This window comes from Mustela putorius, unplaced genomic scaffold (assembly GCF_011764305.1).
Source record: "Mustela putorius furo isolate JIRA1106 unplaced genomic scaffold, ASM1176430v1.1 tig00003903_pilon_pilon_pilon, whole genome shotgun sequence".
Classification (NCBI taxonomy): Eukaryota; Metazoa; Chordata; class Mammalia; order Carnivora; family Mustelidae; genus Mustela; species Mustela putorius.
Window position 1 is genome coordinate 3,548,998 of NW_025422051.1, and position 14,426 is coordinate 3,563,423.

Sequence of the window (14,426 nt, forward strand, 5' to 3'; positions counted from 1 at the left end):
TGAGAAACATAAGGAAATTCAGAATTGCTCAGATCTTAGGAAAGTAGTGAATACATACGTGGTATATTACCTAAAACTCAATGGGACCAAGGACAGTACCATATTATCAAATACATTACATTTCTCTAGCAAACTACATAAGCATTTATACAAAATGGCATTAAGACTATAAAGAGCCTCGTATTGGGTGAGTTCTAGTATTGCCCATAATCAGTTTTGGTGCCAGACTTAAACAAAATCTTGCAGTTTTCAGAGCTTCTGAAATTTTTGGAATTGTAGAGGAAGGACTGTGGACCCATATTATCAAATATTTAAGTTCATACTAACACAAAATTTCCTGTCTTGCTAAAGATGTGACATAAACGCCAATAACTGATAGAGTGAAGAGAAAAATTTGAAGTTCATTCTTTTTTAAAGGAAACAAGAAAAACGAAGAAGATCTAATTGGTTACGGAATAATTTTGAGTACCTTTTAATACAGAGGTTTAGGTTAGGTGGCCCAGGTAATTTGAATAAAGTTGTAAGCCCTGTTTTTTTTTTTTTCAATTTCCTGTGTTACCTAATCATTTTATTTATTAAAAAAATTTTATTTTAAGTAAACTCTAGGTCCAACACGGGGCTCAAATTCATGACCCCAAGATCAAGAGTCACGTGCACCACTGACTGAGCCAGCCTGGTGCTCCACTGCGTTACCTAATCATTTTAGTCATTTTGTGGGCAGAATGATCTTTCTAAGATACAACTCACAGCCTTCAGGGTTGACAGGACAAAGCCAAAGTTCCTTAGTCTGTCAGTGAAGGCCCGTCACCTGTGGCTCCTGTGTCCCTCTCTACCCTCACTGTCCACCCTCCTCTACTCTACCCCACTCCCTTCTGCAGCTCTGAAGAGCTCCAGAGTTCCCTCTGATACACTGTGCCCACTCTCACTACCTGTCTGAATTGTTCTCTTCTCTGCCTGAACATACCTGCTGCTCTTTGTGGCATTTAGATTCAGCTTGGATGCCACTTAGTAGTTGTCCCTGATCCCCATCCATCCCATGTGCTTTCACAGCAGCATGGACTTCTAGCCACGAAAACACCCAGCATACTGTGCTAACTGAGCAGTATCCTTGTAGCCCCTATACCAGGTTCTGATGACCCCGAGGGCAAAGATCATGTCTGCCTCTTCGTCACTGACTGTGTCTTCAGCATGTGGCATAGTCCTGGCACATGGGATGGTAGATGGTGTTGCATACCTATTTGCTAGATAAATTAATATGATAAATGAAACACAAAACAGGTTCAGGAGAGTGAAAAATTATTTAGGAGAGTTCAAGAAAAGATTTAAATCAAATCCTAGAAGTCCTGTAGATTTTTTTTATAGCTGAAGGTGGAAGAAAACATTTTAAATTGGAGTGTGGCCAAAACACAGAGACAGGACAGTGTCAGGAATAGTCATCACTTCCCCCTTAAGTAAACTTATTTTGCTGGAGCATAGGGCGTATGAGGGGAAGAAAAGAGCTCAAAAGAACGCTGAAATCATTATCATCATCAATTAAAACACTATGGTGGAAAGGATGACAAAGAACTAGCTGTAAGCACTTGGGTAAAGACATTTCATCTTTTCTGGTTTTATCTGTAGAACTGAGGAGTGGGATGGTCTTTTACAGCCCTAAAATTATATGATCTTTAAAAGCATAGTGGACTCTGCTTCCTCGGAGTTATATATGAGTAGGACTGAAAAGGGCTGAGACAAAGTCTGGATTTCTACCTGGAGGAAGTATGATCTCACCAAGGTTAGGAACCAGGAGTATAACCTGATGATGTAACAGGGATTCCAAGGCAAAGGAGAGACTCCCAGGCAGGCAACAAAGAGACTCCCCAGGGGATGATGAAAGTCTTGAACAAGGCAAACTCAATGGCATAGGTATGAAGGGATATAATAAAGATCTGGGTTTAGCTTCTGAGTTAAAGTTAGTAAAGTAAGTCACCTTGGGGATCATTAGTATTGTTTCTAAAGGGATTACTGAAGAACAGTCAGGCCAAATCTTTATTTTCACCCTTATTAAATGCAAATTGCTACCCAGATATGGGTGCTGGAGACCATCACTGAGCTTCAGAAAGGCTGACCGTGGGGAGGTGGTGGTTTCCACTCTCACTAACCTGATGCACACAGATGTTACACTTATCACAGAACACCATATCATTCCCTTCTTCACTGTCTGGAGACCGGCACACATCACAGATCACATCTTCATCATATTCTATGCCTAGCCCTTCCTCTGTCTCAATAGCATGGTTCATATTTTCATGGCAATGGCGTTCCAGGACTTCTACTGTCTTTTCCATAAGATTCTCATCAACTGGCCCACAACCTGCACGGAAATACAAACAATCAATGAACCCGTCAGTTAGCTGTTAATCCCAAATCACCTACTATGAGCCCATTGCAGGGATGGAGGGATTCTAAAAGATAAAACCATCTCTTCTCTGATCTAAAACAAGTGAATTTCCAAGAATCTTTTACTAAAGCTATTCTAATATTTACTTATCACGTATTAGTGTCTGACACATGAAAGGAGAAGTACATTTTACCACATTTCATGTAAGATGTATTACCCTTTCAATTTTCTGTCTACATCCCAATCAGTCCCCCTCCTACATCTCTGTTTTCTCTTATTCCCACTAAGGGTGAACTTTCACAGCTTTATAATTTTGAACACTTTAATTTATAGAATAAAATAATTAAGATCACGTAACTATCTGGACATAAATAGTGATTCATTCTTAGCATAATAGTTCCAATGAGCACATCTAATGAATATATGAGGAAATTTTTATACAAAAAGGTATTAAGTCATAAAAGAAAATTCTAGGTATTGTGTATGTCATTGTACATATGAAATGTTTTGTTTTTTAAACATGACTTCTAAAAATATCCAATAATATTTTCCAATGGAACTGTATATAAGAGAAATCTATTAGCATCCACAAAAGTCTAACTGCAAATTCTGAAATTACCTTTTTTTGCCTCTTGATTCCCTTTCCTTCTATACTTTTAATTTTTCTTAGTCTTACAAACTTAATAAACCCAACTAAAAGATTTATATGGTGGATACAGGCAACAACTAAACATATTTTTTTAATGATTCTGTGAGAATATACACACACACACGTGTGTGTGTGTGTGTGTGTGTATTTAACAGCTTGTAAACTCAGGAATAATTCTCAAAATGATCCAAAACAAATTCACCCAAATATTCTACTTCATTTGTTACATAAGATACATGAAGAAATTCTGGAATTCCATATAAACTACCGTTTTAGTGTTGTATATAATTATGAAAGCAAAAACTACCCAGGTAGTATGTTTCATTTTTCCAGCCAAGACAAATTACACACTTTTTTTTTCTGGAGTGGAAGAGGACAGCGTTTGGTTAGAGCAATTAGATTCAAATTCCAACTTGACTCCATATTGGTTATATAAACCTTGACAAGTTATTTATCCTCTTTAGGGCTTAGTTTCATTATCTATAAAATAAGGACCATAATACAAACTCCCTGATTTCTTGTGAGGATGAGATGAGGTAATATTTATGCACTGCTTAGTTTAGTGACCAGTATGTAGTAAGCACTCAATTTTTTAAATCCCTTAATCTGAACCAAAAAAGGGGCTTAATTTAATGTTGTTTTTAGAAGTTTATCTTAAGCTCTTAGAAGCCTTACTATCATATCATTTACTCTAAAGAGTAAAGCTTGAAGTAAAGCAATCCTCTTTTTAAACTCTTCTAAGCCTAAATGCAGTGTGGTGTCCTGGATGGCATCCCGGAATAGGAAACGGTCAAGTACTACGGTCAAGTGAGATGTTATTAACATTAGGGGAAACTGAAACTGTGAGGGGCATATGGCAACTGTATTAAATGTACACTTTTCTGTAAATCTATAACTATTATAAAATAAAAAAGCTGATTACAAAAAATCCTTCAGAGAGGATTAACTACAAAATACCAAAGGGACCTCACCGTAAGGTGGTGTCGCATTGAAGGCGGCCCTGTAATGATCATAACGCACACAGACACCATACGGTTCACAAACACAATGGCACACTGAACCATCAATCCACTGGACTCTGCTCTCATACTCTGATTTCCCTCCTCTGTCAGTCTTTTATTCCCTTCCTTTGTGGTTTGTACCCTAAGCTGACATCTCTTCTCTCCTCTTAGAAGGCAGAGTAAGAGAAGATATAAAACAGTAAGTTTTAAAAAAAATAAGTACTGGTTATACTAGTACCACTAGTATAATTACCACAATCACATTAAACTGGATTTAATACAATTTTATGTTCTTATCCATAGGCATTCAGATGCCAACCTCAAAAGAAAGAAAGGAAAAAAAAAAGGGAGGGAGGGAAGAAAAGTAAAACCACCGATCCCTGTACTAACAATGTACAAATGTGATTCAAACATAAAGGAAATCAATTGTGTGCTTCTGCAAATCTCATATGGAGACTTAAAAACCACCCACAGTTCCATAGGTCCAACCACTGCTCAGATCGAAGTTCTGTCAAAGAGTGATGTGTAAGAATAAAATGCATTTTCTTTCAGCCTAGCATTTCGCAGCGTGCACCGGTATGGTGCTGTAGGGCATACACTTACTTTACAACTGTTATTATGTTTACTTTCAGGATTTTTTTGTTTGCTTGCCTCTGCTTAATTTAAGTCTTTGAGAACTGCATGACAACTTCAGAACTTACTAAAGGTAGTGAGGCATCTAAGAACTGCTCTGGGGATGTTTTGCCCTAAGCCTGACATTCTTCCGGCAGGAAAATTAGAAGTCTCGCACGAAGGCATGCTGGTCACAGTGACCTGTCAGGTGCATGCTGCTGCCTCCTGCTGAAGTTAGAGCTTCTCTCCAGCTGGCAGAGATGGCAGAGGTGCTGCTGCCCCTGGCCCTGCCCACTGATCAGAGTGTTTTTTGGGGGCTGAGCCAGGAACCAGCTTCAGAATCCTCCTTAACCAGCAGTCCAATCAGCCATGACCACTCTCACAATTGGAACTGGAAAACAATCTTATGAAACCTACATACCACCCTTGATCTGTGCTATCCACCATGGACAAGGAAAGAAAAGGTTAGATTTAAATGTTACTGCTCTATTTCAATATACTTATGAATTTCAAGAAATGCCTCATTAAGGTAAGATCAATGAGAAAAATAAACAAAAAGGCCAGAAAAGAAAAGAGGCCACAGGATGAAAGCAAGTTAAATGGTCCCGACACCTTAAAAAAAAATCACGAGGCAAGTCAAGGAACAACTTACTTGTGGGAAAACAACTCACCCATTTCTGCGAGATCTTCATTGAGCTCCTGAAGCCAGAAGATGTCCATGTCGTCTAGGTCATAGCGACACACAGATGCTGCCAGTTCCATGATGTTGATGTATCCAGGTTCTGTGGTTTCCGAGCTGGAGCAGTGGATGTACTTCCGGGGTCGCATATACAGAACGTCCTTTACCTTCTCGGCTACAACCCTAGAAAAGTGAAAGAAAGATACTGATAAGTCAACAAATGACAGATTCTAGGCACTGACTGGGTGGGACACAGTGGAGCTGAATGCTCTCCTTTTCCTCCACGGTTGGGGGGAGGTCGCTGCTCTGCCAACTGAGAGGTATGGCAGATCCCTTTCTGGAAAGTAAATGGTTCTACAAATTCAGTTTTTTCATCTGCTGTGAATAGTCCACTGCTAATGTAATGTTTCATTCACCCTCATTGCTGCTGGGTCCTTACTACCATTCATTCTAATAAAATGTTGCACTGTGTGTTCTTGGTGCAATAGCCACCACATTTGGTTAGAAGGGGAAACTGAGGAAGAGATGGTACCAGCACAAAGCCATGGCCAGATTCTATACCAAAGATATACTTCGGCTAAACCCGTGAGTTTCTGCCATGGAGCAATACTGGTTGGTGGTAAAGAGTACAGGCTATAGACTCACACAAGCCTGTTTTTTATGCCACTTATTCACATAGTGATCTTGGGGAACTACTTCATTTCTATAAGGTTCAGTTTTCCTAGCTAAAAAGTAAGGACAATAGTCATATATTATTATAAAATAATATCAAACCTATAGGGTTATTACAATTGTACAAAATACATAAAGTGCTTAGCATATAGTAAAAAACAGATGTTCAATAATGTTATTGTTGTTATGTTTCTTGTTATTGTCACTATATGTGTAGATGAGGTAAAGCCAAGAGGCTGTAGACTTATACAAACTCCAGGCATTTTCCAGCCATACACAATAGCAACCAGAAGTCCTAGCCAGGGTAACATGATAAGATGAAAAATTCCTGTTCTTCCATCAACTTCTCCAGCAAGTCTGAGAAAACTTGTATTTTCCTCCTTCCTCCTGACACTTAGGAGCCCAAGGCAAAGAAACCAAGCAAGGGAAGAATCAAAAGTTTCTCATACCGATAACTCATTTTATAGTCAATGTTTTAGGTACTCCACAAAGCATCAGAAAATATAAACAAGAGGAAATATGGATTCTTATTCCTTGGCAATTTAAAAGAATAGAGTGGGTCCTCTAAAAAAAGAGAAATAAATATATATATATACATACACATATACATATATATAATAATGAAAAATTGTTTCTATGAAAGGCTTCTGGAACTAGTTTTCTTTACTCAAGTCACTATATATGTAGAAGGATTCATAAACATAAATGTATTTATATGAATACATATATATATATATACACACATATATATATGGCATAGTCCACCTTGTAAATATATAATAAGTATTTCTTCCTAAGCATTCTTCCAAAAGGTTATGATTCAACATAATATATGTTGAAAAAAGTTAATAACTACATGCACTTGCACATTTTAATTTTTCTACCATATGGAGTTTTTAAAGCCAAAGGCAACAAGTATTTGAGTAAAAAACCCAGAACCCTAAAATATTAGTTGAAGCTAGAAATTTGGGAACTGTTGACAGAGGCCTGCTTCCAATTGAAATGAACCCAACTGAAAAGGACAAGACATGCATATGAATTCTCCAAAGACAATGAGATTAAATATGCTATGTTTATTTGGTGCATGGCCTATGAGGTAATTATAGAATATCTAATTTTTTTTCAAGATTCATCTTGTTCTAAAAGGAAGAATATTTTGCTAACTATTCATATCAATTGTCTCAAATCCTCTATGGAACAAGGTAGACTATAAATGTTCTTGAACTAAACTAATATGTCTATTAAGCTTCTGGAAGAGACCTCCAGATACGCATATATATTATATATATATACACACACACATATATATGATATGTGTGTATACATACAGATATATATATATATATATATATATATATTTATTTATTTTAAAGTTTTTTTTTTTAAGGTTTAAGTAATCTCTATATCCAATGTGGGGTTCAAACTCATGACCCCAAGGATCAAAAATCAGGCTCCTCTGAGCCTGCCAGGTGCCTTGAAGGCAAATATATTTTAAAGAAGACATAAAGGCCAATAGCCATAAAGGAAGAGATTTTAAAACTTCTGTTTGTCATCAATACATAATAAACTCACAAATCTATTAGAAAAAGACAGACAATTCAATTAAGTAGTAGGCAAGAAACCTGAATAGACATTTCCTGAATAAGGTTATCCAGATGGTAAGAAAACTTTTTAAAGGTTTTCAACCTCATAAGTTACCACAGAAATGCAAATCAAAATTGTAATTACTATTACCTACCAGAATGGCTAAACTGGGAAAGACTGACCAAAAACTGACATTAACTTCAGTGTTTATAAGGAAGTGGAGCAAATAAACCTCTTCTACACTGCTGGTGGAAATGTGAATTGGTCCAACCACTTTGGCAAACTACTTGGCAGTGGATACCATAGCTGAATATACATATAACCTAGGACCTACTAAACCCAATCTGGGAGAATATACTTTACAAGAGTATACATGTGTAGACTAAAAAATTAAAAAAATGTCAGGACACCTGGGTGGCTCAGTCAGCTAAGTGTCTGCCTTTGGCTCAGATCATGATCCTAGGGTCCTGAGATCGAGTCCCGCATCAGGTTTCCTGCTCAGCAGGGAGCCTTCTTCTCCCTCTGCTTGTGCTGGGTCTGTCTCTCTCTCTCTCTCACAAATAAATAAATAAAATCTTAAATCAGAAATGTCTGTATTAGCTGAAAATGGGAAGATCAGAATTGATAAATAAAATGTGGTATATTTACACAATAGAATATGACACAGAGATGAAACTCAATGAACTATTACATGCAACAGTATGGATAAACCTCACCAGCATAATGATGAACACAACAATCTAATCTCAGTATGAAGTTAAAAGCTGGCAAAACTGCCACCTACGGAGAGGGAGGTCAGTTACTAGGTATGAGCAGGAGGGCTCCTGGGTGTTGGGTAACGTTCTATTTCTCGATCTGGGTGGCAGTTAAACAAGTGTATTTAACTCATGAAAATTCACAGAGTTATACAGTTATGCTTTGCTTACTTTTCTTTCTTTTAAGATTTTATTTATTTATTTGACAGCGAGAGATCACAAGTAGGCAGAGAGGCAGGCAGAGACAGAGAGAGAGGGGGAAGCAGGCTCCCCGCTGAACAGAGAGCTTGATGTGGGGCTTGATCCCAGGACCCTGAGACCATGACCCGAGCCAAAGGCAGAGACCTTAACCCACTGAGCCATCTAGGCACCCCACTTTTCTGTGTGTATATACACACAGAAGTATAATATGTGGAGTATAATATACCCCAACCCAAATTTATAATGATAATGATGGCAATGATTTTATGTCACTCATCTTTTCATATTGAATTGAATCTAAGGACTGAATCTAGGACAGTCCTAGATAGTCCTAGACAGTCCTAAAATATTATAGACTGAAACAGTAATACTAAAGGCAAGGAAATGAGTGGGTAAAAGGTAAGTTAATTCAAATCTCACAAGGAGAAAGTTTTACATTTATAATGACAGAAGGGAGGGTCTATGAGAATTATTACTTTGGCATTTAAAAAAAAATGCAGCTTTACCATCTTCAAGTATCCCTAACACTGCTACAGCTGGAAGAAATTCCGGGATCATCCCGAAATTGCCAATATATCATAGGTATACATTCTTTGAATTGTCGCCAGACCTTGAGAGCTTGTTTGGAGGTTCTAGCAGGGGAGCGCAGCTACTCGTATACCCTTGACCGAAGAACGGTCCTCTCCTCTATCGGGGAAGGTCGTCCTCTTCGACCGAGCGCGCAGCTTCGGGAGGGACGCACATGGAGCGGTGAGGGAGGAAGGGGACACCCGCCTAGCCAGCCAGATCAGCCGAATCAACCCTGGCGATCAATGGGGTGACAGATGTCGCAGCCAGATCGCCCTCACATCCGAATTGTCGCCAGACCAAGTGAACAAATCAACAAAAGCTCACAAGCCCAGAGGTATGAGCAACTTTACTAGGATGAAGTAAGTGCAGTTTTAAATTTGGATGCTTGAATGTAAATGAATATTGCCATAACTTTCTGAGTGACCTACCTTTGATAAAAGGACCCATCACTGCACCTGCTTAGCTCCACAGAACAAAAGGCCTATCCACCTGCTCCTTGAGTAGGCCAGTTACTTGTGGCCCATGTAAACATTACTGTGACCCTGAGGAGGCAGCAAGAGGAAGCTGTAACCACTCTAACCTGACATATGGCCTCCTCCTGTATCTTATGCACACCTGAGTCAGCAGTGTGTCTTTGGTTGATCTAATTATCTGGCAGGTAGAGACTATGCTGCATTTCCCAATGAGTGGATTAGGATCCTTTGTGAACAGCACAGAAATTGCCTAAATATCATATCATTACAGACTTTTTAAAGGCTTGAAATAAATATCTTAAAAGCAACCTAAATAGGAAGCCCTTGTAATAGTAGTAGTTTCCCAAGTTTCTCCTTATTAATCTTGCCACTCGGGCTGACTGCTTCTCTACAAAACTCTGTTACTCATTTATGAAACACAAGACAATTATAACCTCGGTGATGGCTGCTATTTTCAAAATTTCACATGCTCTTCTACAATGTCACTCTGCTACTCTCCCATCCAGTGGTAAAGACTATTTCTCCTCTTGAATCAGGGAAGGCTTGTGACTGTTTCCACCAACAGTACAGGGCAGCAGTGATGCTATGAGAAGTGTGAGGCTGGGTCATAAAAGGGAATGCAGCTTTCGTTTGTTGGCTGGAACATGTGCATGTGCCCGAGGCCTGCTAAAAGTCTGCTGTGTTGAGATTTTTATGCTGCGAGGAAATCCAAACATATGGTTAAATCACGTACAGTCTATACCATCCCAGCCCAGATGACAGCCATGTTAGTGCATAAGCCTTGGAATGATTCTAGCCCCCAGCCAGAGTCACCCCCAAATTCAAAATCTTGCTGGATGAGGTCCTAGATAACACAGAGCAAAGACAAGTCATCCCCACTCTGCCCCTCAGAATCCATGAGTATGATAACATAGACGCTTGAAGCTGCTAAGTTTGGGGGCAGCAGTAAATGGGAAAACCACCGAAGGGCTGTTTTAAACTTTCAGTAAGATGTGTGTATGCAAGTGCTCTGTACATTTTGCTTCTTACTGCCTCTCATAATTGAAAGCAAGAATGGAAGCCTGCTGTAGCACAGAACAGAACAAGAAAGGAGCTATGGGGACAGTGGGGCAAGGAGAGCCAGGAGATGAGGGAGGCATGAGGATGAAATGGAGCAGTGGAGTGGGAGGCAGGCTTGGGCTCCCATTTATCATCAAGGCCCTTCTTCGACTTCCTATGTGGAATCTGAGTATCTTTTGAAATTAGGGCCAAGAAGATTTCCTTTAAGACTAATGATGTACTGTGTGTTGGCTAATTGAATTTAAATTAAAAAAAAGAATGAATATGGGGTATGAGGCAATGAAGAATCAAAGATGACTCTAAGAAATTTGGCCTGAAAGTCTGAAAAGACAGTTACAGCAGGAAGAATGGATCTACCATCAGTTAAACATGGGACTACAGGTGGGACTAGTTTGGGAAGATAAATAGTTCAGTTTGGGATATCTGAAGTCTAGTAAGATGTCTGCTGGACATCCAAATGGAGATGCTGAATTGGTGGTTACATATTTGAGTCTGGAGTTTAGTGAACAAAGTGTGGCTCTCCATAGTCCAGTTAGTTCAATGTTTACATTCCAAGGAGAACTAGGGGCCTGTCTGAATATCCAATTATTCCTGCTTTCAGTATCATTCATGATTGATAATATATTGTTAAGTGAAACAAGAAAGTTATAGGACATTCCCACTTATTTCTATATACATAGATATGTGTGTATAAGTATATATACTATGCAGTTAATGTTTTGTATTCTAATTCATTTTTGGTTTTACAGTAAATCAGTACTTCGCCTATAATGTTAAAAACATACACAGACACACAGTAAATATATCAACCACTTGCCTGTCATACAAATTATGAACGGTCCCTTTCAACCAAACATGAACCACTGTTTTCCTTCCACTAGAACCTTTAGCAACAGAAACTAATTTAAAAACACAAATAAAGACCTAAAACAACAACAAAAAAACATCTGAAGCTCGTTTATTATTGACTAGTGTAAAAAAATTATCCATAGTCTACCTACAAACACATAATGAAGTTAATACCATCTTTATTTGTTGAACTTGTTTTCAAAAAGTTCTTTGTGGTGGTTAACAGACTTACGTAAACAGCTCGAACTTACAGCGCAAGCTGGCTCTGTGATTGTTGTATCCTCCCCTCAATCACCGCCACCACCGCCCCCCACTCCCGTCGCCGCACACACACCCTACACTATACTACACTGAAGAGACAAGACAACTGGACAAAGGACAATGCAACAAAGGGGAAAATCTAGCTTGAAAGCCGTAACAAAGATTCTGAAAGAATTTGCTTCCCTTACTCTGCTGTATCACTTTCCCCTCTTTTCAGTTGTTACAGCATCCAGGGATCAAGTCAGTTAATTTATATACATCCAAAATTACTTCTGTAATTCCATTAGGAAATAAAATTCTGAAGCATTTTGAAAATCTTGTAGATTAGTTGAAAAATAAAAAGCAAGTGTTTGGTTTATTAGTATTTAAATTTCTCTAGCTGATTGATTCATCTGTAGGTTTTAGGCAAGTAACTGAAATACAATCATTAAAATATTACCATTGTGATAGATTGAAAATGGTCACAAATCTTCCGATCATCCTTCTGTCTACTTCCCTCCTCTTCAGTTTGGGAACTCTGTGACTGCTCTAGTGTGATGTGGTGGAAATAATGCAAGAAATGTGTCAGTTTCTGAGCCCCAGCCTTAAGACTAGCAGCTTCTACTTGTTATCTCTCGGAATACTCAATCTTGGAGCCCAGAGCTGCTATGTAAGAAGTCAGATTATCCTGCTGAGAGATCGTGTGGAAAGGTCCCAAGACCATATGCGAATCTGGGCAGTGCAGATCATAGATAGCATCAACTACATGGTTACAGTGGTGAATAATATCAGTAAGGTTCCTAAGGCTCCTGTGCTCATGTAGCTTTGCGTTTGTAACGCCTCTATCAAAGAGTAGCAGAGAAATGCTATGTGTTCACCAAACTGTTTCCATCTAGGCACACAGCAAGACTGCATTCCCCAGCCTTACTCTGCAGTTAGGTGGGCCAATTCAGTGACTTCTGGCTTATGGAACATGGGTGGATAAGCCACTTCAAATCCCGGTTCCCCCCCCCACAAATCTACCTCTATAACCCTCCATGCTGTCTTGTCTTTTCTTGCAGACTGGATTTAGAATTGGGGGCGGGGGGGAGTAGGGAGTGGAAATGGGCCTATCCAATAGAGGATCCTACTCATAAAAAGAGCCTGAGTCCCTGAAGGACTACATGGGGCAGAGGTGACTCACATCCCAACCCACAATGGATGGAGATATGTACAAGAAACAGAACGTTCACCGGGTTAAGATGCTGAGACTTTGGGGGATGTTATACTAAATGGCCTATCTTGTCTAATACAAAGAAGGATTCATAAAGAGTTATCTCCCCAAATTTCCCAATATTGGAAAGTTATTTCCCAATATTTTCATGTATATTTTAACGTAAATAACTACAGCAGTCCCCCTTTGTCTGTGGTTTCCCTTTCTGTAGTTTCACTTACCTGTGGTCAGCCCCAGACTGGAGGCAGATGACCCTCCTTCTGACGTATACTTGGTCAATAGCAGCCTAAAGCTGTGTCCCCATATCATTCACCTTATTTTGTCTCATCACAGATGCATTTTATCATCCCACATCATCATGAGAAGGATGAGTACAGTACAGTAAAATATTTTGAGAGAGCTCATTCACATAACTAATATTGTTAAAATTGTTGCATGTTATTAGTAGTTATAATTGTTAATCTTTCACTGTACCAAGTTTATAAATTAAACTTTATCTTAGGTGTGTATGTGGAGGAAAAAACATAGTATACACAGAGGTTGGCACTATCCATAGTTTTTGAGCATCCACTCAGGGTCTTAGAACATATCCCCTGTGGAATTGGGGGGGGACAACTATATTGTATTACATTAGACTTGGTCTTAAATTTCTTTAACAGATTTATGTTTTAGAATATTTTCTCTAGAGAAGGGAGATTTCTACCAGTAAAGAAGAAAGTAACTAACCAATTCAGTTTTAGTTTTACCGAAACTAATATGGAAGAGCCAACCCAAACAATGTATTAGAAGATTTTTGTTTTTATATTCTGATATTGTTTATATCTAATTGTGAACTGCTATAAGAGTCTTTGTTAAAACTTTAGCCTAGGGGTGCCTGGGTGGCTCAGTGGGTTAAAGCCTCTGCCTTCAGCTCAGGTCATGATCCCGGAGTCCTGGGATCGAGCCCCGCATCGGGCTCTCTGTTCAGCGGGGAGCCTGCTTCCTCCTCTCTCTCTGCCTGTCTCTCTGCCTACTTGTGATCTCTCTCTGTCAAATAAATAAATAAAATCTTTAAAAACAAACAAACAAACAAACAAAAACTTTAGCCTAGAATTAAGGAATGTCATCATGCTCTTAATGTACACTGATTTATGATTTTTAAAAAGTGGAAGGCAGAATTTTTACAACTGAATAATTATTAACATTTCTTCTTTACATGAAAGTAACACATGACCACTAAAGATACTAGTTTTAAATCTAAAAGCAGTTACTGTAAGGTCTCTTTATAAAACATTTACATTTGTTTAGATTTGGCAGTTATGTCAGAAGAAAACACTTTTATTTGTGGCTTTTGAGAATAAACCTACTATCTTCTAATTTCAAAAACTGTTTAAATATTCTCTCAGTTATATAAATAACCAAATTGTTGCAAAGTACCTTCCTAACTTCTAGGAGTTTTATAATCTATGAAAATAACAACAATGAAGATATATAAAAAGAAACACTAACA

The 14,426-nt window shown here is 38.6% G+C and overlaps 1 protein-coding gene across 3 annotated transcripts in view; it reads right to left on the reverse strand.

The window, feature by feature from the left end:
- The window catches only part of JADE3 (jade family PHD finger 3), a 135,720-nt gene that overhangs the window by 25,576 nt on the left and 95,718 nt on the right, over window positions 1-14,426 (reverse strand). For all 3 annotated transcript variants that reach the window (XM_004754969.3, XM_045068395.1, XM_045068394.1), the window contains 2 exons: window positions 5,314-5,504; window positions 2,142-2,353 (listed from right to left, as the gene is read on the reverse strand). In XM_004754969.3, coding sequence (XP_004755026.1) covers window positions 2,142-2,353; window positions 5,314-5,504 — 403 coding nt within the window. The remainder of the gene's footprint in view (window positions 1-2,141; window positions 2,354-5,313; window positions 5,505-14,426) is intronic.